The sequence below is a fragment of the Oncorhynchus masou genome, chromosome 12 (genome assembly GCF_036934945.1).
Source record: "Oncorhynchus masou masou isolate Uvic2021 chromosome 12, UVic_Omas_1.1, whole genome shotgun sequence".
In the NCBI taxonomy this organism is placed as follows: Eukaryota; Metazoa; Chordata; class Actinopteri; order Salmoniformes; family Salmonidae; genus Oncorhynchus; species Oncorhynchus masou.
Window position 1 is genome coordinate 88,133,055 of NC_088223.1, and position 23,690 is coordinate 88,156,744.

Consider the following 23,690-nt stretch of genomic DNA (forward strand, 5'->3'; position numbering starts at 1 on the left):
AAATAGCCGTCTAAGAAGTTCTGTTCTGTTCGTGTAAAAGGAAATAAATATGTTAAATGGGTTATTCGGTCTCCAAAAGCTTGGCTGACTGATGTTGAGAGGCTTTGGCTTGTACCCTGAACCCAAGAGGGGCAAATAAAGGGAGACAGGTGTGAGGAGAGGGCACTGTGGCAGTAAGTGGGAGCAAAGGGGAACCTTGAGGAACAAGTTCTCTTGCATTTATCTTTTAGTTCACTGGCTGTCAAACCTGTCTTTTTCCCCCCCTGTTCAGAGTGTTGTTTAACGGTTTCTTTATCTCCCTCATTTCACAACCTGTCTCTGTGATGTGGATCATTGACTGTAATGGGAGCTTGACTTGTCTTCTCAACCAAAAGCACTGGCAATCATAAATCTTGATCAAACTGTGTTTAAGCACCATGCTAAATAGGAATTTCTGAATTAATCACAACCCAAATAACGTTTTGGGGTTTAAAGTGTGACCATATCCTGTATTTCTCTCTTTTATTCAGTTTTAAATAAATACTCTCAGAAAAATAGCAGTGAGAATGTCTTGTTTATGCTGTTTTTTATTTTACCAATATGAAAAAACATGAGGACATGACATTTATGTACAGCTCATACACAACCCACACGTTTTTACTAAAGTCAAGAATCCCTCAATAATCATTTGACAGTTCAGTTGATATTATGAAGACAATACGTGGAACCGCAAACAATATACATATGTACAATCAATTAAGAGAGAGAAAAAAAACATTGAGTTCAATGCACTTTCATTCTCTGCTGGGGAAGACATTCCAGTGAGTTTGTCGAAGACAAGCTGCCCTATGGTCTACACTACACAGTACGGGTTGTTCCACAAAATGAGTGCCTTTTTTGATACTTTAAGTAGAAATTGTGCGCAAATATTTAAAAGCCTGTTATATTAAATGAAGTGCATGGGAAATTCAATACATCTGATTTATATAATATGAATAAAGATTTACTAAAGTGCCAAACTTCAGCATTTTGACATGTGCCTCTGTGACTTCTAGGAAGATTTTAACCCACTTAACCCCAACATTTCTCCAGGTTTTCACCATCATTGTAAAGCCCTAGTTATTATGTTACTTTGGCAAAGTAATTTCTAAAGATGATTATTTATTTAATGTTAGTAGTGATTTATTTTAAGGTCAATCCTGTTATGTGAACTGAAATTAAATTTTAAATATGGTGAAGCTGTTCCTTTTAAAATATTTTTTTCAAAAGACACATTGAACATTTAATAGTCAAATCATAGCGTAAAAGCAGGTAAACTGGCTCTACAATTTGTTTTGTGGTGGAAAACTAAGCGGGTCGAGCATAATACCTCAACCCTGTTACCCATAGATAGACAGGCTAGAATTATTTTTAACAATAGATACAAATTTATGAAGCTTGCTTTCAATTGCCCCTCCCTGTTGCACACAATACGCTTCCATTCTCCCTGTCACAAGGGGATTTATGGCTCAACCCTGTTACTTGGCACTTATTTATTTAAAAATATTGTTTTTTACCTTTATTTAACTAGGCAAGTCAGTTAAGAACAAATTCTTATTTTCAATGACGGCCGAGGAACAGTGGGTAAACTGTCAGCAGAACGGCAGATACGTACCTTGTCAGCTCGGGGATTTGAACTTGCAACCTTTCGGTTATTAGTCCAACACTCTAACCACTAGGCTACCCTGCCGCCCCACTTTACAAGCACTTACAATAGTATTTTTGTTAGTTAACTTCTTGATATGGGAAACTGTTTTTTATTAAGTTGAACCAGTGCTCTTTATAATTTAGAATGTTAAAAGTAGGTGAATTTTTTTGTTTTTAAATCGGCAAATTAAAGTACTCGAAGGCACCTAATTGGTGGAACGACCCAGTAGATGTATCAGTTGTGCTTTACACCTCTGTGCCTTCCCGTGGGTAAAGCATTGAGGCAGAGTCCAGGGCTGGGTATAGTTGGCTGCTGAGCTGGGTGAGGACAGAGTCACTGTAGCCCACAGGGTAGAGGGGAGGAGAGGAGGAAATGGTAGGCTGCTGTGGATGGGACATACAGACCTCCCACTGAGGCATCGGAGCATTGGGGGAGTAGGAGCCGTATCTCTGGGCCGGAGAGACCCGTTGGGACAGCTCTGTAGCCAGGCCAGGCCTGTGGAGGGTATCTGACACTACTGTGTTTGATACTGTCCCCACTTCAGCCATCTGAGACAGGAAGCTGTTCAGGCAGAGGGAGGGGGCTGAGGAGATGGGGGAGGGGCCGCGCTCGGAGGAGCTGGAAACGTCATTCATGTTGTTGTGGTGTTTGGGGCTGGACTCTAACGACTCAGAACCTGAGGAGCCCCCCTCACCAGGCAGTGAGTCCGACTTCCTCTTCCTCTTGCGACGGAAGTTGCCGTTGTCAAACATCTTCTCACAGTTGGGATCCAGGGTCCAGTAGTTACCTTTGCCTATAAGGATACACATAAGTCATTTTTTGTTAAGGAATTGCTCTCACATAGTCAGGCAAGAGTTAATATTTGTCTTTTTTAAGGTTATACTGTACGCGTATACACTTCCCAAACATTGAGTAGGCATGGAACACCTTGAAATTAAAAGACCAATGTTAAAAACCAAGTTCCAAACGTTCTTACCTGGATCATCCTCATCTCGGGGCACCTTCTTGAAGCAGTCGTTGAGGGAGAGGTTGTGGCGGATAGAGTTCTGCCACCCGGCCTTGCTCTTGTTGTAGAAGGGGAAGTTGTCCGCAACATATTGGTAGATCTGGCTCAGGGTGAGCCGTCTGTCTTGGCCCCCGTGGATCGCCATGGCAATAAGGGCAGAGTAGGAGTAGGGTGGCCTGGCTAGCTTCATCAGCTCCTCCTGAGAGGGCATGGAGAACCAGCTCAGGTCCCCTACACCACCCCTCGGTGCGCCAGCACCCAGATAGGGCCTCTGCATGTTGTAGAGTTGGGGCACATAGGGCCCACAGACTGGCCCTGTGGGCCCACCTAGGTAGGGAACACTGTTGAGCTCTGGGCCGTTGAACCACAAGTAAGGGTTGGAAGGAGGGCTGGTGTAGTCTCCCAGGTCGTAGGAAGTAGGGGTGGCCTGCTGTGGGCTCGGCAGGGTTGGAGTGCTGTAGAAGTTGTTGCTGTACAGGCTGAACTCTGGAGGCTCCTGTTCGAGGCTAGGGTACTGGGTTCCACAAGGAGGTGGGGAGAGGCCCTGTGGCACAAACGACATCATGCTCACCCACAGACGGATCCTTGGATTGGCAGCTGGTCTCTTCAGTCTAATAAATGGCTCTGGTAAAAAATAAATAAATCTGGATCTCGCTTTTCTTCAGTATTATTTGTTCCTCTGTTTCCAGCTGAGAGGTATTTTCCTTTCACTCTGTATTTAGTGTCCAGTGCAGGTGCATCACAACCTGACACCTGTCTCACCTGATCAATTTATAGTACTACAGCAACACCCATGTCTGCTCTCATTGGGTGTTTCTGTGACTATGTCATTTGAGTGAGTTTAGGCGTGGAGAATTCCCTTCGAATAGGAGGTGAAATTCCACCAGTTCTCCACCAGAAGTTAGTCTAAGCTCTGTGAAATGTTTAGCTATTTACATTTATATTTTAATTTGACATCCAACCATTTACTTAAGAACATTTTAAAGTTGGTTATTTTACAGCAGAACGGGATAATGAGTGCTACATTTACAAATGTTACAGTAATTTAATGTATAACAATTTCAAGACTCAAATATAATATATAAATATAACGTAATATGAAAGGATAATTGAATGTCAGTTGAATTTGAAGTTTGTACATTTATTTGTTTTTCCTCAAACATAGTTGTATGGGCAATATGCGACACTGTTTTATTATAACGATAGGCTCAAATAGGCAATCACTTCATATGTGATTTCATGCGCTCAACATTCCAAGGGGAAACTGCATTTAGGCTTATTCCTATCATTTTATTGCCTCTGAATTATATATTTGTTCTATCCCCAAACTTTTTTCCCCCCCTTGTCCATTTCTTCGATGTCACAAACATTTTAGACATCATGCTTGTTGAAATTTAGATTTTTATTAGGAAACAGGTGTTATAAATACTACAACGAATTGGGTTGGGTGTGAAGCCATTAACATCTTCATCGTCAAAACAGATATGATTGTTACAACTATTTGTATTATGTATTATTCTCCATCCCGCCATGGATGATTTTAATATAATTTATTTACCCGGCCAAATAATGCTTTTAAGAATGCCCTATTCTCCATATTACATTACTTTAAAACATACGATTGTGTTATTTCTCTGCGCATGGACATTTAAAGCTCACAACATTGACATATCATTAGCAGTTCTGAAATGTCTGTTTTGTTTTTCTCGTATAGGAAGCTATACTCGTAGTTTAATTGATAAATGGCGGTGGCCAGGACGCCAGGAATGAATATGTTTCCATTGTAGCGAGCTCTGCAATGCCCATAATAGGATACACAAGAGCGGAGCGCGCTCGAAGATATTTGGTAGTCTGCACACATCGTGCGCGGATTGGTTACCATGGCTTCTTTTTCATGCGGAATAATTCGTTTTTACTGGGGAAGGTAGTATGTACCGCAATGGAATTTTTCGGGGTGGGTGGAAACATAAATATGAGATGAGTGATTCAGGAACGTTATGATTTACATGCCTCAGTTCAGTGATCCATGCAGGCTTAGAAGAGTTGATGTACTTTTTTTTTTTTTTTTTTTTTTTACTGCAAACCTTTCTGCATAGTCATGTGTCCTGTAATCCAAGCCTGAATATGGGCAGAGACATGATGGCAGTTTGATTGTTTCTGCTTTTCATCATTTGTGAACTTGGAAGTTCCTTCCAAAGATATATCCTACTTTGTCAGCTTAGAGATGGTGTCTCTCTCAAATTGCCTGCAAGGACTGGGCTAAATGTTCCATGATTCATTTCAAAGAAACACATCTTGGAGGTTACCAAGGATGGCAGTTAGTGTGATTATAGTAATCCTCTTCAGTGGTGCTGACACAGACATAACGGCACATCTGTCCCTCCTGGGGGTTTATATTGTCTGTCTGCTGTTGTATTTTACATATTGGATTCTTAAGATCTTCACACTCCAAATGACAAGGCTTGTGTAAATTACAACAGACAAATAAGAGAGATTAGGGACATAAATCTTTTATATGGTCTGATTTCAATACCGATACCGACGGTGAGGCATTGTATTTTACAACAGGTTAGTAGTGCAGATCCGACACGCTTTCCTATTCACGTGCCTAATATTACAGCGCCAGATCAGTAGTAAGGAGCCTTTGGTATCGTCCATGCTTCAGAGAAGTTAGAGAAACAATGGACGTCGATGATATCAAGTTGAATGAAAAAAAGATAGGGAGAATTTGGAACAGAGGTCAGGGAAGTTTTTCCTAGTGTGACCAATAATTTGTAGAATTTCTGCCACAAGTTTCCAATTAAAAAAAAATGCAAACGTTTATTTGAAACATTGATAATAGCTATGTTATAGAACATACAGTGTGAGAGATTAAAGAATATAGTTTTCATTTAACCATTAAACAATGCAGGAAAATGTAAAACAAAATCCATATTATAAAAGCTCAGCAGTTGTGACTGACGGGTCGACCCCACTATTTCCTTACTTGGATAATGTATGATTCGGATTTACTGCAGAGCGAGCTGCTATTCTAGACCTTTCCATTGCATGTAGCAGGGAAATAACAGAGAGCAAACACAAGCCTTTACGTAACTACTCACATGGACATGTTCAGCTTCTGTGCTTTCAATACTGAAATAAAAAAAAATACACATTGAGACAAAAACTACGAATATTATTGTGTATCTGGACTTCTTTCTGAGGTCCATACAGTGAACAGTTGACAGAGATGTACCAACATCTCAATCCAAGAGTCACTTGTCTTCATATGAAATTACCTTACATGTAAAAGACTAGGAACTGCAATTCAAAGGTTGCATAAGTCCTTCCACCCATAATGTGAGTGGCAGTCCTTTAAAACCACTGTGAATCTTGACTATTGCTCCATGTTATTGTTATCACTCCCCCAGCTGTCTGTTAAAAGGATGGATAGAGACTTGCTAATGCGCCGCCTGCTGGGTAGATCAGGGGACACTGGCTCTGCTGTCTGTTAAAAGGATGGGTAGAGACTTGCTAATGCTCCGCCTGCTGGGTAGATCAGGGGACACTGGCTCTGCTGTCTGTTAAAAGGATGGGTAGAGACTTGCTAATGCTCCGCCTGCTGGGTAGATCAGGGGACACTGGCTCTGCTGTCTGTTAAAAGGATGGGTAGAGACTTGCTAGTGCTCCGCCTGCTGGGTAGATCAGGGGACACTGGCTCTGCTGTCCTGATCCACGGTTCTTAGCATCAATCAGCAGAAGAGGTGACTGTCTGTAATGAGCGATGATGTGTGCCACCATCGGATAGGTCTGGAACATAAAACATGAACCAATACATTAACAGGGCATCATTCAGCTGTGTCATAACAGAAGTTGAAACATAAAATGTAAGATGGCTTGCTGTACATCTAATTGAATCTCGTAGTTGATGTTTTGGCAAATAAAAATGGCTATATAACAAACTTTCAGATGACAGATTCATGGATCCAGTTCACAAAGCTCACTGCTTCATCCTCAGAGTGATTGCTAATATGATATAAAATTACACTTATTATTCTGACTGGTCATTATTAGGGATATGAGTTCATTTGAGAACAATTCTTGGCCATAGTCAGAATGAATTAGGCAGATATTGTGTACCTCTGAGACCTTCAGACCAGTCCCCAGCAGAAACTCATTCTGTTCACAGCGGATCTGGATGTTGTAAACTTTGTCCTGATAGAGTACCATGAGTGTATAGGGTTGAATGGACGAACGTTTCGAACTGTCCCGTACCAGAAATGCACCGTCCTAATGAAACAGAAAAACATTGTACATTATAGTGGTGTTTGTGTTGTATTCTATCACCAAAGAGCACTGGTGAACTATACACATAAAAAAATATTTTATACTGTATATTGTCATTTTGGACAGTGCATTCGGAAAGTATTCAGACCCCTTGACTTTTTCCACATTTTGTTACATTACGGCCTTATTCTAATATTGATTAAATAGTTTCCCCCCCTCATCAATCTACACACAATACCCCATAATGACAAAGCAAAAACAGAGAGTTGCTGCACAGCTATTTCTCCAGAGATGATCAATCGGGTTCAAGTCCGGGCTCTGGCTGGGCCACTCAATGATATTCAGAGATTTGTCCCGAAGCCATTCCTGTCTTGTCTTGGCTGTGTGTGTAACCGATGTGAAATGGCTAGCTAGTTAGCGGTGGTGCACGCTAATAGCGTTTCAATTGGCAAAGTCACTTGCTCTAAGACCGTGAAGTAGTCGTTCCACTTGCTCTGCAAGGGCCGCGGCTTTTGTGGCGCGATGGGTAACGATGCTTCAAGGGTGGCTGCAGAGGGTTCGGGGCGAGGAGAGGGATGGAAGCTAAAATGTTACATGTGCTTGGGGTGGCTGTCCTGTTTGCCCCAGTCTGACGCCCTGAACACTCTGTAGTAGGTTTTCATCAAGTATCTCTCTGTACTTCATCAAGTATTGCTCCGTTCATCTTTCCCTCAATCCTGACTAGTCTTCCAGTCCCTGCGGCAGAAAAACATTTTTGGTACCCTGCACCAGATCTGTGCCTCAACCCAATCCTGTCTCGGAGCTCTACGGACAATTCCTTTGACCCCATGGCTTGGTTTTTCCTCCGATATGCACTGTCAACTGTGGGACCTTATATAGACAGGTGTGTGTGCATTTCCAAATCATGTCCAATCAATTGAATTTACCACAGGTGGACTCCAATCAAGTTGTAGAAACATCTTGAGGATTATCAATGGAAACAGGATGCACCTGAGCTCAATTTCGTGTCTCATAGCAAAGGGTCTGAATACTTATGTAAATAAGGTATTTCTGTTTAAAACGTTTTAAACATTTCTAACAATTTCTAAAAACCTGTTTTCGCTTTGTCATTATGGTGTATTGCGTGTAGATTGATGAGGACAAATTTGTATTTAATCCATTTTAGAATAAGGCTGTAACATAAAATGTGGAAAAGGTCAACGGGTCTGAATGCTTTCCAAATGCACTGTATGTGATACTGCATTGTCCCTTCAAAAACCATTGTCACGATTAATCTGTGAGAACAGAGTGTGAATGTCAGTTTGCCTGTTAATACAGTTAACCAGGTGTGTGAGTGATATTGACAGCAGAAGATGTCTCACCATGTTGACCTGTCTGAGACAGCCCTCCGCTTGACCCCGTGTCACCTGACCAACGTACCACTGAGGGTTCAGGTCCTACATATTCACACAGGAACACAATCACACATCAATCAGATGGGATTTGTGACTTTGTGACCTGTTACTAATTTCTGTGATAGGCTTCAGACCAAAAAAACACATTAACAAAAATCCTTGAGTTTGCAACATGTTTCCACATTGTTCAATAGAAGTGAGTTGTTAAAAGCTCCAAATGACCATTACTTGCACATAGTGTACTATATGAGGACCTAGGGAAATATTTGATCTATTCAATAAGAGCTGACTAGTTTTAGGGACAAAGGGCCCTGCTCAACACAGAAGTAGTTGGCAGCCTGAACATACAATGCTCCCTTAGAATAACAATGCAATGGTGCCACCTACTGAGCTACGCAAGTCATTGCATCACTAGACCACATCCAACATTCAAGTATGTATGGTCATATTTGAGAATCAATCAATCAATCAATCAATCAATCAATCAGTCTGTCTGTCTCGCCTGTCTGTCTGTCTGTCTGTCTGTCTGTCTGTCTGTCTGTCTGTCAGCCTGTCTGTCTGTCTGTCTGTCTGTCTGTCTGTCTGTCTGTCTGTCTGTCTGTCTGTCTGTCTGTCTGTCTGTCTGTCTGTCTGTCTGTCTGTCAGCCTGTCTGTCTGTCTGTCTGTCTGTCTGTCTGTCTGTCTGTCTGTCTGTCTGTCTGTCAGCCTGTCTGTCTGTCTGTCAGCCTGTCTGTCTGTCTGTCAGCCTGTCTGTCTGTCTGTCTGTCTGTCTGTCTGTCAGCCTGTCTGTCTGTCTGTCTGTCTGTCTGTCTGTCTGTCAGCCTGTCTGTCTGTCTGTCTGTCTGTCTGTCTGTCTGTCTGTCTGTCTGTGTCTGTGGGGATCACCTGTTCATCCTCTAGGTCTGCCGGTGGGGGGATAGAAGCTTGCATAGGTGGCGGAGGGGGCATAATGTGTCTGTCTGGCACAATCCTAGAACTGCTCCTGGGTGAGATGGCTTAGAAAGAAAGAAAGAAATTAGAATCATACCAGTTATCAAAAGGAGAAGTTGTGAGTCATATATATTCACACTGTGCAGTATGTTTTAAGGATGGCTACTGAAGTAAAAACAAAGCACTCACATGCCTGCAGTGCCTGCAGTTTTGAAGGTAGAGATGCAGTTGAAGCGATATTAGGAGGAAAGCTGGAGAGAGATGGAACAACAGTTTGCATTAAAATGTGCGTATCTTTTAAAGTTCATCACCTCCAGCAAAGTGCTGTCCTCCATGTAAGCCTCGAGGCCATTTGAATTCCTTACTTTGACAAGACAAAACTGATCTTACCCGTCTGAATGTAAGGATAGTCCGGGGAGCACTGCTCTAGGGTGCCCTGGTCTAGGAAATGTGTTGGAGTTGTATGGTTTGGGCATGGGCACTAAAAGAGAGATACACTCATGCAATCACTATGACTGCATAGTCCTTCAATGTAAAACAGGATGAAGATTAAATAGCTACAATGTAAAGTTTCCTTAACAAGTCGAAAAAGGTATCAGAAAATGTCTTACCGTCATCTTGTACCTGTTGATGACATAATATTAAACATTTTATGAGGAGGAACTATAGACTTTTCTCAGTTATGAAAAAGACAGTTTGAAAATCCTTATCAGTCTCTTCCCACCCCGTCATGGTGATGTCACCACGTGTACACCAAAATATATCGTTACCTCATTTCTCGCATCAGGCACATATCTGCAACACAAATGGAAATGACAATTGAATAAGTTGCTATATTCACTTGCATATCGCTTCTTAGCGTTTGAACTCAATAAGCGAGCACGAAGATTTAGTCAAATCCTGTATGTGCAAACAACCAGCAAATCAAACAAAAACGCAGGCGGAAGACTGGAAGGCTAATCATAAAATGATTACACATCTTGAGATGCAGAGTTCCTTAATTCTATAACAAGTAAAGGTCGTACGAAGCTGTGCTCTGTGGCAGTGATTCACCCCAGCTCAATTAGCTCCTGCTGACTAAACAACTGCAATTCCGATCCGTCACCCCATGTATTTCTGATGGAGTGTACTTCCTTATAAACCGGGTGGTTTGAGCCATGACTGCCGATGACAAAATGACATTGGTCATCAGTTTATAATAGCATTAAGACACCTCAGGTTTTGTGGCATAGGGCCAATATACACTGCTCAAAAAAATAAAGGGAACACTTAAACAACACAATGTAACTCCAAGTCAATCACACTTCTGTGAAATCAAACTGTCCACTTAGGAAGCAACACTGATTGACAATAAATTTCACATGCTGTTGTGCAAATGGAATAGACAACAGGTGGTTCTGCAGGTGGTGACCAGAGACCACTTCTCAGTTCCTATGCTTCCTGGCTGATGTTTTGGTCACTTTTGAATGCTGGCGGTGCTTTCACTCTAGTGGTAGCATGAGACGGAGTCTACAACCCATACAAGTGGCTCAGGTAGTGCAGCTCATCCAGGATGGCACATCGATGGGAGCTGTGGCAAGAAGGTTTGCTGTGTCTGTCAGCGGAGTGTCCAGAGGCGCTACCAGGAGACAGGCCAGTACACCAGGAGACGTGGAGGAGGCCGTAGGAGGGCAACAACCCAGCAGCAGGACCGCTACCTCAGCCTTTGTGCAAGGAGGAGCAGGAGGAGCACTGCCAGAGCCCTGCAAAATGACCTCCAGCAGGCCACAAATGTGCATGTGTCTGCTCAAACGGTCAGAAACAGAGGTCTGAGCCTGACTGCCATCAGGTACCGAGATGAGATCCTCAGACCCCTTGTGAGACCATATGCTGGTGCGGTTGGCCCTGGGTTCCTCCTAATGCAAGACAATGCGAGACCTCATGTGGCTGGAGGGTGTCAGCAGTTCCTGCAAGAGGAAGACATTGATGTTATGGACTGGCCCGCCCGTTCCCCAGACCTGAATCCAATTGAGCACATCTGGGACATCATGTCTCGCTCCATCCACCAACGCCACGTTGCACCACAGACTGTTCAGGAGTTGGCAGATGCTTTAGTCCAGGTCTGGGAGGAGATCCCTCAGGAGACCATCCGCCACCTCATCAGGAGCATGCCCAGGCGTTGTAGGGAGGTCATACACACTACTGAGCCTCATTTAGACTTGTATTAAGTTGGAAAGTTGGATCAGCCTGTAGTGTGGTTTTCCACTTTAATTTTGAGTGTTGACTCCAAATCCAGACCTCCATGGGTTGATAAATTTGATTTCCATTGATAATTTTTGTGTGATTTTGTTGTCAGCACATTCAACTATGTAAAAGAAAAAAGTATTTAATAAGAATATTTCATTCATTCAGATCTAGGATGTGTTATTTTAGTGTTCCCTTTATTTTTTTGAGCAGTGTACCATGGCTTAACTAACCACTGAATCACAGTGTGTTTATTTAAGGATCAGTTGATGTGTAGTCTATATGCACTGTGTGTCTGGAGCGGTGCCGGATGGAGGATGGAGGATGGAGGAGGTGCACTGCAGACCTGTTGTTGTTCAGCGGGGCTCTGCCGACCGACGAGCTGCTCCTGCTGACACTACTTGACACAGGGAGGGGAGGTTTGGGCATTCTGGGAGGGTCTGGACCCCTCTCTTCTGCCTGAGGCCTGGATATAGGAGCAATGTGAAGTCAGAGGTTCCAAAACTGGACAGTGTAGTTACCAATTCAGGAAGTTATAGCTTGGTTAATTTCTTGTAGAAAAGGCACTGTTTTTAGAAACTGAATGTATGTACAACAAATGTGCTGTACAGAGCCTTCAGAAAGTATTCACACCTCTTGACTTTTCCACATGTTGTTGTCTTACCGTCTGAATTTAAAATGGATTACATTGAGATGTTGTGTCACTGGCCTACACACTATATCCCATTATGCCAAAGAAGATTTATGTTTTTCCAAAATGTTACAAATTAATAAAAAATGAAAATCTGAAATGTCTTGAGTCAATAAGTATTCCACCCCTTTGTTATTACAAGCTTAAATAAGTTCAGGAGTAAGAATGTGCATAACAAGTTGCATGGACTCTAATAGTGTTTAACATGATTTTTGAATAACTACCTAATCTCTGTAAACCACACAAATAAATGGTCTGTAAAGTACCGCAGTCGAGCAGATCATTTCAAACACAGATTCAATCACAAAGACCAGTGAGGTTCTCCCATGCCTCGCAAAAGCGTTATGTTTTGGGGCAAATCCACAACAACACATCACAGAGTACCACTCTTCATATTTTCAAGCAAGGTAGTGACAATTAAATCAATTTTAATCCCACTTTGTAACACAACACATTTCTGAAAAAGGTCAACGGGGTGTGAATATACTTATGTGCAGTCATCATTCAAACAGAAAACGAGGTGTCAATGGCATTGTGAAATAGAATAGCGAGAAGTCACATGACTGGAAAGCAATGTAGAACCAAAATAAGTATTCTATACCTCCATGAATGTGGAGCAGGCTGCGTGTGAGAGACAAAACAAACATGTCATGCACTTCATTGTGAAATCTTCATATTTCAAACTATTAGCAAAGAGTCTGGGATGGCCTTTAAACACTCATATGTAGACATTCTTATAGCTATTAGCTATACAGTTATATAGGCCAACTATAACTTCAGCAAGCACATGCAAAGATCTATAGGCATATGTTTGTTCACTTGACATTGAGATGAGAAGAACGTTGTTTGGACACAATGCATGACTGATCCAAACATCAGCAAAGTTAATTCTCACCATGTTAGTTGTGTTTAACTTCGTTGCTGTGTGGAATAACAGATCAGGTCAGTACGAGGGCATAAAAAAACATGACATTACTGCTTTATGGTGATGATAAATCCAATAAATGTGATTAAGTATGTAAATTGAACATAAATAGAAAGTATCCTCTCTATACTAACATTGACACATACTTATGGAAGAAGAACTGTTACATGACATGTATCTGTGGGCAGGCAGGTGTAGGAACAGACAACTGCAGTAGTAAACATTTTCTTGCTAAATTTAGATTGGTGTGAGACACGGGAGATTGGTGGCACCTTAATTGAGGAGAACGGGCTCGTGGTAATAACGGGAGCGGAATCAGTGGAATGGAATCAAATACATCAAACACTTGGTTTCCATGGTTTCCAGGTGTTTGATACCATTCCATTTGCTCCATTCCGGACATCATTATGAGCCGTCCTCCCCTCAGCAGCCTCCTGTGGTGTGAGAGTACCTGGTATTGGAGATTCAGCAAGTCTTGTGCGATCCAGTTTGGTGGGCTTTCTTCTGCGGTCAACTGGTGGAGCGGGGGCAGCATTTGAGGAAGTAGCAGGCACTTTAAAAGACAATATGAAAAGACAGGGTACAAATCAATACAAGGGAATAAAAAGTGTTCAAATGCTATATTTAAGCAATAAGGCACGAGAAGATGTGGTATATGGCCAATATACCACGGTTAAGCGATATTCTTTTAAATTGTATTTATTTATTTCGAAACATACAATATACTTGCAGTGAAGCCGCTCAACAACTACATCATACCAGTCATCCAACAACTACATCATACCAGTCATCCAACAACTACATCACACCAGTCATCCAACAGACTCCCATTCAATAACTACATCATACCAGTCATCCAATAACTACATCACACCAGTCATCCAACAGATTCCCATTCAATAACTACATCATACCAGTCATCCAACAGATTCCCATTCAATAACTACATCATACCAGTCATCCAACAGATTCCCATTCAATAACTACATCATACCAGTCATCCAACTACATCATACCAGTCATCCAACAGATTCCCATTCAATAACTACATCATACCAGTCATCCAATAACTACATCACACCAGTCATCCAAAAGATTCCCATTCAATAACTACATCATACCAGTCATCCAACAGATTCCCATTCAATAACTACATCATACCAGTCATCCAACAGACTCCCATTCAATAACTACATCATACCAGTCATCCAACAGATTCCCATTCAATAACTACATCATACCAGTCATCCAACAGACTCCCATTCAATAACTACATCATACCAGTCATCCAACAGATTCCCATTCAATAACTACATCATACCAGTCATCCAACAGATTCCCATTCAATAACTACATCATACCAGTCATCCAACAGACTCCCATTCAATAACTACATCATACCAGTCATCCAACAGATTCCCATTCCCATTCAACTACATCATAACAGTCATCCAACAGATTCCCATTCAATAACTACATCATACCAGTCATCCAATAAGTCATCCAGTCATCCAAAAGATTCCCATTCAATAACTACATCATACCAGTCATCCAACAGATTCCCATTCAATAACTACATCATACCAGTCATCCAACAGATTCCCATTCAATAACTACATCATACCAGTCATCCAACAGACTCCCATTCAACAACTACATCATACCAGTCATCCAACAGATTCCCATTCAATAACTACATCATACCAGTCATCCAATAACTACATCACACCACTCATCCAACACATCATTCAATAACTACATCATCAGTCATCCAACAGACTCCCATTCAATAACTACATCACACCAGTCATCCAACAGATTCCCATTCAATAACTAGTCATCATCATACCAGTCATCCAACAGATTCCATTCATTCATCATAAGTCATAACATCACACCAGTCATCACATCATACCAGTCATCCAACAGATTCCCATTCAATAACACATCATACCAGTCATCCAATAATACATCACACCAGTCATCCAACAGATTCCCATTCAATAACTACATCATACCAGTCATCCAACAGATTCCCATTCAATAACTACATCATACCCCATTCAATAACAGATTCCCATTCAATAACTACATCATACCAGTCATCCAACAGACTCCCATTCAACAACTACATCAAACCAGTCATCCAACATACTCCCATTCAATAACTACATCATACCAGTCATCCAACTACATCATACCAGTCATCCAACAGATTCCCATTCAATAACTACATCATACCAGTCATCCAACAGATTCCCATTCAATAACTACATCATACCAGTCATCCAACAGACTCCCATTCAATAACTACATCATACCAGTCATCCAACAATTCCCAGTCATCCAACAGATACCATTCATCCAACTACATCATACCAGTCATCCAACTACATCATACCAGTCATCCAACAGATTCCCATTCAATAACTACATCATACCAGTCATCCAACAGATTCCCATTCAATAACTACATCATACCAGTCATCCAACTACATCATACCAGTCATCCAACAGATTCCCATTCAATAACTACATCATACCAGTCATCCAATAACTACATCACACCAGTCATCCAAAAGATTCCCATTCAATAACTACATCATACCAGTCATCCAACAGATTCCCATTCAACAACTACATCATACCAGTCATCCAACATACTCCCATTCAATAACTACATCACACCAGTCATCCAACTGACTCCCATTCAATAACTACATCATACCAGTCATCCAACAGATTCCCATTCAATAACTACATTACCAGTCATCCAACTACATCATACCAGTCATCCAACAGATTCCCATTCAATAACTACATCATACCAGTCATCCAACAGATTCCCATTCAATAACTACATCATACCAGTCATCCAACAGACTCCCATTCAATAACTACATCATACCAGTCATCCACCAGACTCCCATTCAATAACTACATCATACCAGTCATCCAATAACTACATCACACCAGTCATCCAACAGACTCCCATTCAATAACTACATCATACCAGTCATCCAACAGACTCCCATTCAACAACTACATCACACCAGTCATCCAATAACTACATCATACCAGTCATCCAATAACTACATCACACCAGTCATCCAACAGACTCCCATTCAACAACTACATCACACCAGTCATCCAACAGACTCCCATTCAACAACTACATCACACCAGTCATCCAACAGACTCCCATTCAGAGTGACATACAGAAGCATCCAGGGTCAATGCCCAGCTCAAGGGCATGTTGACAGATCTACCACCAGGCCAAAAAACGTGAACCTGAACCCTCCAAGATCCCCCCACAGTTCCCCAATAGCTGTCCCTCAACCATTCGAGACCCCTCCTACAGTCCCCCCCCACCCCCAGGAAGAGAAAAAAGGAAAAGACAGAAGAAAACAGAAAACCACAATGCAAAAAAATATACAACAAAATAATACATTTGAAACAAAGGACATCAAGGACAACTAAAATCATAACAGCAATGCCAACTGTATATGTTTGTGTGCATGTCTGGCACTACTACATGTATGTGTGTATTCTTGTAGGTGTTTATTTGAATGAGAGTGTGTGTATATGCATGTGTACAAACACCTGCACGGCATCAGCACCAGGCTGACCGGCATTACCTGTAAAAACACTGCCACTTAGTGTCATTCAAATGTACTTTTTAATAGGTTTGATTTAGACTTTTCATTTTATTTTAATTTTTTACTTTTATCTTTGACCATCATTCTATCTTCCACACTGCAACTCCACTCCCACTTGTCTCCAATTCCTCAACTTCCCTCATCCCATCTCTCTCTGCTGGCCACCCACTTCGGGTTTCTACGCAACACATATCTTTCAACTATGCTGTGATGTTTAACGTACAATTTCAATCTATCTAGTCGAATAGAATCCACACATTGCGAGTTGTAGATAAATACTTTTACTAAGAGTATTGACTGGCCCGGTCTCTCCAAATCTCCTAACAGTACTATTTCTAGGGTCAATTTTAGATCAATGCTATGCATTTTCAGCCATTCCTGAACATGAGACCAGAAACAGGCTACCTGAGGGAAATACCAAAACAAATGGTCTATTGATTCTGTATCCTCACAACAAAATCTGCAGAGCTTCGATGATTTTATGCCCCAAATATTCAACATTTTGTTGGTGGCAAGAATTCTATATAATAATTTTAGCTGAAATGCACGAAGTCTTGAATCTTGCGTTGTTTTTATATATCAACTCATACACCCTGTACCATGGAATCGGTACATCAAAAATCTCTTCACAACTATTTTGCAATCTGTATGGCACAGTTGTCAACATCCTGGTCCTCAAATGAAACTGGTATACTTTCCTATTCATGCTATTTTTATTCCTCCGCCAGTTTTGATCCTTTATATTGGGCAGTCAGACCAGTACCATGCCTCCTCCTGCTGCCACCTGCCTCCTGCATTTTTGGGGTAATGCTGTAATCAATTGGTTGTACTCTTGGATTGAGCAGACCTTCCTGTACAATTCCATGAAGGACATAACTCTACCATTCCCATTTACAATATAATTTAAGAACAAAATACCCCTTTCAAACATCTTTTCCATAAATACAGGTATTTTATCAACCAGCACATTTGAGTTCAGCCATAATATTTGTTGGAATATTTGTTCTATCTTTTCAGGGGGATGAAATTGAAATTGTAACCAGCTCTGCAATGCTTGTTTGAAAAAGAGAGATACTTTGAAAAAAGTATAATTTTCAATGAATCGAAAATGAGACATGGCAATCTGCAAAAAGGCAATTTTTAAACAATGGATGAGCTTTTCTTATTAATCTACTTGAGAACCATTTAGGGGTCAAATAAAACTTTTGAATGAGTGAGGCTAGAGAGAGAGAGAGGTTCAGTGGTTTTATATTTAATAATCTCAACCCACCCAATTCATATTCATTTATCTATATATCTTCATTTTATTTTGTCTGGTTTAGCGTCCCAGATAAAGCTAAATATTTTTTGCTCATATGATTTGGAAACTAATCATCAGGACTAGGCAGCGCCATAAGTAAGTGAGTAAACTGAGATATGACTAAAGAGTTAATCGGGGCAATTTTTCCATAAATAGACAGGTATTTACCTCTCCATGGTTACAGGATCTTGTCTATTTTTACAAGTTTTCTATTGAAATTCATTGTGGGGAGCTTATTTATATCTTCTGTGATATGACTACCAAGTATGTCTACTTCACCATCAGTCCATTATATAGGTGAACTGCAGGATCATTTAAAAATGGTATTTTTTTAAAGATCCAAAACGTAATATTGTACACTTATCATAATTAGGTGTTAGTCCAGAGTACAGAAAGAATATCTAGATCTTTAATGAGACATTGCAGGGATCTTCAATGAGACATTGCAGGGATCTAGCTTGTGGTCCTAATGTAAAACTTGATTCATCGGCATACATGGACATCTTTGTTTTTAAGCCTTGGATTTCTAATCCTCTAATGTTGTTATTGGATCTGATTTTAATAGCTAGCATTTCGGATAGACATAACGAATAGATATGGTGACAGCGGACACCCTTGTTTAACTCCTCTTGACAATTCAAAACTCTCTGAGAAGTAGCCGTTATTTACTATTTTACACCTGGAGTTGCTATACATTATTTTTACCCAAGAGAGTTACCAAAATTGAAAAAATCCAGGCATTTATAAATAAAGTCCAGTCTTACTTTGTCAAATGCCTAAGAGATGTTCTTTACGCACGACACAATGCAGAGTGCCTGGATACAGTCTTTAGCCGTGTTATACCACAAACCCCCAAGGTGTCTTATTGCTATTATAAACTGGTTACCAACGTAATTAGAGCAGTAAAACATTTTTTTTTGTCATACCCATGGTATGCGGGCTGTCAGCCAATCAGCATTCAGGGCTCGAACCACACAGTTTATAATTATAGTTAGATAGTAACATTCCAGATTGCACACTTACACTTGCCAGTTATTCTGCCAGGGTGCTGGGGAGATTGCTCTCTTCTGGGTGGGGGAGGCTGCAGTAGCTGCAGATACAAGGAATGAAATGTAATGTTGAATGACTGCGTGGAAGGAGGGAGGGAGAGAGTGGAGGAGTGAAAAGGGGGGTGTAGTCAGAGGGAAGATACTCACACTAGGGTGACTGGCAGAGGGGACTGGAGGACCAGCATCAGGGCGTTGAGTTGTTGGAGGAGGATGGCTTCTAGCTGTACTGCGGTGCGGTGTACTATCTAAACACAGAGACAGATACAGAAAGAAACACATACATACATACATACATACATACATACATACATACATACATACATACATACATACATACATACATACATACATACATACATACATACGGACGGACGGGCGGACGGACAGACGGACAGACAGACAGGCGAGACAGACAGACAGACAGACAGACAGACAGACAGACAGACAGACAGACAGACAGACAGACAGACGAGACAGACGAGACAGACAGACAGACAGACAGACAGACAGACAGACAGACAGACAGACAGACAGACAGACAGACCCAAAAACGTATCAATGTGGAACAAAACAAATTAAAATGTTGTTAAAATTGAAAATCACAACATATATTCTTTGTAAGACGAGTTGAGCACGGCAAGGCAATGTTGTATTGATGTCTCCGTACCAATGTATTCCCCGTCAGCCATTGGCTTGGCAGCACGGAGCTGATGGGTAATTTCTTCAGGAGCCTCAGTCGGAGGTGACTCATAGCCGTTGTCACTGTCCTCAAGTCCAACATCCTCTGTTGGTGACTCGTAATCTCCCCCACTGCCATCATCTTCCTCAGCATCTGGATTCTCATAGTCTTCGTCACTCCCCTCATCCTGGGAGAGACAGACAACCAAGTTGAATTCTGATGGAGTGATAAATCATCTAGGGAGGAACACTTTAACGGAATAAAACAGGAAGGAATGGTATGCCAAATACAGACTTACAAATTCATCCGGTCCCCAGGGCTGATCCTCTTGTGGCATAGCTGTAGTAGGTAGCAGTACAATGGTAAAATTGGCAATTTATCATGGTCCAATTGCTTCTCTGTTGATCATAATAACTTGATCTAAGGTAAGGTCTGAAATAATCCATACCTGGTTCATATTTTGGTGCTGCAGTTCTAGAGAAAATACAGAGGAGAGCAAAATTGTGCTTGGATATTGCTTTGAATGAAATGACTACAGTTGAATAGCTAAGAATGGCAGTAAGTGCACACCTTTTAGTAAAGAATCTCCTTTTTTCTTCTTTCCTGTTGATTTCACTGCAGATTTTGGAGATGAGTCTGCAGAAAGAGCATGCAACATTGTGGCAGTAAATACGGCTACCATATTTTGGGGCAAACAATGCTTCCATCTTTTGTCACACAGTCGTGTAGCGACACAGTCAATAACTGCCTTGTAGTTATGTTCTAAGCATGTGTCGTATCTTCAATATTGTGAGCAGTGATTGGTGAGTTATATTTGACTCTGCCACTGTGACAGGATGTGGTATCTGAAGTACATTTAAGTTTCAATTTCAGTCTTTGTCTCCACATCTTCTTCTCTAAAATACGGCATACTGGTACACTCCTCCCTCTCTGTCTATCTCTCATGGTCTCTCTGCTTACTCAGTTTCCTGCCCTAAAACACTAATGTAGCTCCATTTTCTTGCTGTTGAATAGTTTCCTTTCCCTGTGCAATTAGCATACTTCCCAACGTATTCATAGTTTAATGTAATTGTTGTAATGTTCAGTTTTCTTAAAATAATGAAAGAGAAAGTAATTCATCACTCACGGCGCATGGATTTTGGGGAATTTCTGATGGTCATTTTCAGTCATGTTCTACAAAATGATAGATGAAGTATTTCCATCAAGTGATACATTTACATGACAGTCAAGAGCATTGTTTGAATATGAAATTCATGATCAAAGAGGAATAATTATACAAGGAACACGCATCTGCTTCATATCACTTACCAAGAACCTTTGTCCATTTATGCTACATTTCATAATGACTTTATCGCAGCCACTTAAATTCAACTGTAAATGCATAAAACACATGATTTAATATGGATCCCTGGGAAACAGCATTGAATATGATGTTGTAAGACAGAGAACTAAGGAAAAAATGTTACAGGTTGTGAACTGTCAACAAAAGGTTCAATAATTTATCCTGAAAAGGACTTACCTTCTTCATGTAGTCTGCCAATTGGTGTGGATTCCAGTCCATTACCACTGACTTGGATGGCACTCGGTCAAAACTCATTGTTCCCTTCTCTTCTTCTGAATATAAATGAAATACAAAATCCTTTGAAAGACAATTGACTGCAACACCTCCTCTGTTACGGTGCAGTCATATCCACAGCCATGTTCGACTTCGAGGCCTGTCAGAAAATGGCTCCTTGTATCTTGCTGCTACGCCCTTGGTAATGCTCTGTCTGGCCCTTTGTCGAGGAAGTTTGCAGTCTGACCAATATTCAGAGAAATAAAATAGGAAGATATTACTCTTTCACCACACAGAAAAGCATTACAACACTCACCACAAGTACAATCTGAGGACTACAGAAAGAAAGAAAAAACGTCACTATTTTGTCTCCTTCCTCTTCTGTGAAATCATGTTGGGTGTGTCAATTGTCTGGTAAGTGATGAAAGCTATTCACCAAGAGTTATGTATGATCTGAAGTCCAGACAAGAGCAACACAAATATTTAAATGTCAATATCTTAAGTGGTAGGCTAGTCAGTTATCTGAGAGCTCTGAGAAAGAAAAGAAAGAAAGAAAGAAAGCAAACTTCCTCATGAGTTTCCTGTTGACGATGACAGTGGGGGCATTAGCAAAGAGAAGTTATAGCCCCTTCTAATAACAACTGCAGTTAACATAGAAGCATAACACTATACACAATAAACCTAATAACACACACGCACGCACGCACGCACACACACACACACACACACACACACACACACACACACACACACACACACACACACACACACACACACACACACACACACACACACACACACACACACACACACACACACACACACACACACACACACACACACACACACACACACACACACACAAATCACATAAATTGTTGTTGTTACTATTTTATTGATTTATTATTACATAAGTGTCACAAATGTCATAAGTTTAGAATGGGATCAGTACACAGAAACTTTTGAGCATCCAAACAGCAGATGTTTGTGGCACTACTGCTGGTGCTTCTGCTCCATCTTCTTCCTGTTACCCTGGTGCCTGAGCGAGCTGACTGCTGGGGCTGTCCCTCCCTGCTGCTGAGGTTATTATTCTTTGAAGAGCCTCCCCAATCGCTCTGGCATCACTGAAGGCTAATTTCTTAAACCTGCGGTCAAGTGCAGCAGTTTCTGATAGCACGTGATTATATTCCATTCTGTGGAACTTCCTGTCCATTGATGGACATAGGGTGTCCATCAACTCTGTCACATGTCCTTGTGGTTATATTTGCTTCTCTTTGGTGTGACTGTGAGTGAGTTGGCTCGGCCCTCCCTCACGCATCTTTGGTTCATTGATTGACACTGTGTGTCTGATTGACAGGAACAGCAGGTGAGGCTGTTAGTCTGAGCAGGCAGTCAACAGTCAAAACGAATGTGTGTGTTCTTGAGCATTTAGGCCTATATTATTTTATTACTTTTTTCGTTCTTTGAATTAGTTAACTCTATTCATTTAAATATTTTGATTATTTATATTTTAATTTTGAAAATATTTTTTTATAAATAGATTGGGCTCTTCTGATATTCGAACCCACTCCCAACGTTCACCTCGTTCGCGAACGCTCTCTTCGGCATAGGTTTTTGACATGAAAGATATAATATGTTACTATTGCAATGATAACAAGACAACTGAAATTAATGTAAAAAATTGTATTCTGGTTGCCAAATACTTCATAGACGAACAAAAATTCCAAACTTCTATATCAAAATTACACATTTTTTTACACATCTTATTAAAACATTAACCATAGTGAATAACATCTTCCTAACTCATTATAATACGATTTTTTTCAGAGTGAATACAATTGCACTAAAATGGTTTCTTTTTTGTATTATTTTATTTATATTATTTTTGTATGTTTGAGTATTTTCTTGTTAATAACTGTGTTTGTTTTGTTAGCCATGTTTGATGTAGCAATGTAAGTTGATTTTTGTATTATGAATAATAAACAAATAAATAAAATTGGTTTATTATTATTAGCTAATCACACAGGTAAGGATCTGTGACGTAATAGAAGCACCCGAATTCGAGTTCGGGAAAGAAAATGCAATTTATACTTTGCTCTAGCTAAGTACTTATCTTCAACCTAGCCTGGATATATGTATGTATCGTGTCTGCCTCCATCACGATCAGTCACTTGCGAGCCTGATACCGTGAACCACACATAGCTAATGTGCTTTATACGTGTAACATTAGCTAGGCTACTTGTTTTTTTTGCCATTGCATAGTTAGCTAACGGCTGCGCTAACGAACCATATTGCAAGCTAGTAGCTAGTCTATTTGTGCTACCGGCTGGCTAACGGCTGCGCTAAC

At 40.8% G+C, this 23,690-nt stretch overlaps 2 protein-coding genes across 3 annotated transcripts; both read right to left on the reverse strand.

Annotated features, from left to right (window-relative positions):
- Positions 1-548: 548 nt before the first annotated feature.
- foxi3a (forkhead box I3a) lies at positions 549-3,442 on the reverse strand. Its single transcript, XM_064982356.1, has 2 exons — positions 2,643-3,442; positions 549-2,459 (listed from the first exon to the last, which is right to left on the reverse strand). The coding sequence occupies exons 1-2, from the start codon at positions 3,235-3,237 to the stop codon at positions 1,912-1,914; spliced, it is 1,143 nt and encodes a 380-aa protein (XP_064838428.1). The 5' UTR covers positions 3,238-3,442; the 3' UTR covers positions 549-1,911.
- A 2,023-nt stretch (positions 3,443-5,465) lies between these two features.
- lcp2a (lymphocyte cytosolic protein 2a) lies at positions 5,466-21,893 on the reverse strand. 2 transcript variants are annotated; one of them, XM_064982355.1, is made up of 22 exons: positions 21,660-21,893; positions 21,308-21,402; positions 21,097-21,159; positions 20,915-20,961; positions 20,359-20,424; positions 20,237-20,262; positions 20,087-20,127; positions 19,777-19,975; positions 19,257-19,354; positions 19,084-19,150; positions 13,553-13,654; positions 13,072-13,097; positions 12,778-12,797; positions 11,832-11,951; positions 10,033-10,057; positions 9,874-9,886; positions 9,653-9,743; positions 9,452-9,513; positions 9,218-9,327; positions 8,300-8,374; positions 6,792-6,941; positions 5,466-6,461 (listed from the first exon to the last, which is right to left on the reverse strand). In XM_064982355.1, the coding sequence occupies exons 2-22, from the start codon at positions 21,383-21,385 to the stop codon at positions 6,309-6,311; spliced, it is 1,632 nt and encodes a 543-aa protein (XP_064838427.1). In that variant the 5' UTR covers positions 21,386-21,402; positions 21,660-21,893; the 3' UTR covers positions 5,466-6,308. The 2 variants fall into 2 exon arrangements, with proteins under 2 accessions (XP_064838427.1, XP_064838426.1); XM_064982354.1 differs by having other exon boundaries at positions 21,308-21,585; positions 21,780-21,884.
- Positions 21,894-23,690: the final 1,797 nt, after the last annotated feature.

Bases quoted from the DNA above. Each gene is read 5' to 3' on its own strand.
- foxi3a (XM_064982356.1), bottom strand. From the start codon at position 3,237: ATGATGTCGTTTGTGCCACAGGGCCTCTCCCCACCTCCTTGTGGAACC. The intron at 2,460-2,642 runs GTAAGAACGTTT...GTATCCTTATAG, and splicing joins CCGAGATGAGGATGATCCAG to GCAAAGGTAACTACTGGACC.
- lcp2a (XM_064982355.1), bottom strand. From the start codon at position 21,385: ATGAGTTTTGACCGAGTGCCATCCAAGTCAGTGGTAATGGACTGGAAT. The intron at 8,375-9,217 runs GTGATCCCCACA...GTGAATATGTAG, and splicing joins CAGACCTAGAGGATGAACAG to GACCTGAACCCTCAGTGGTA. The intron at 6,462-6,791 runs GTACACAATATC...TTTATGTTCCAG, and splicing joins CTGGTCTGAAGGTCTCAGAG to ACCTATCCGATGGTGGCACA.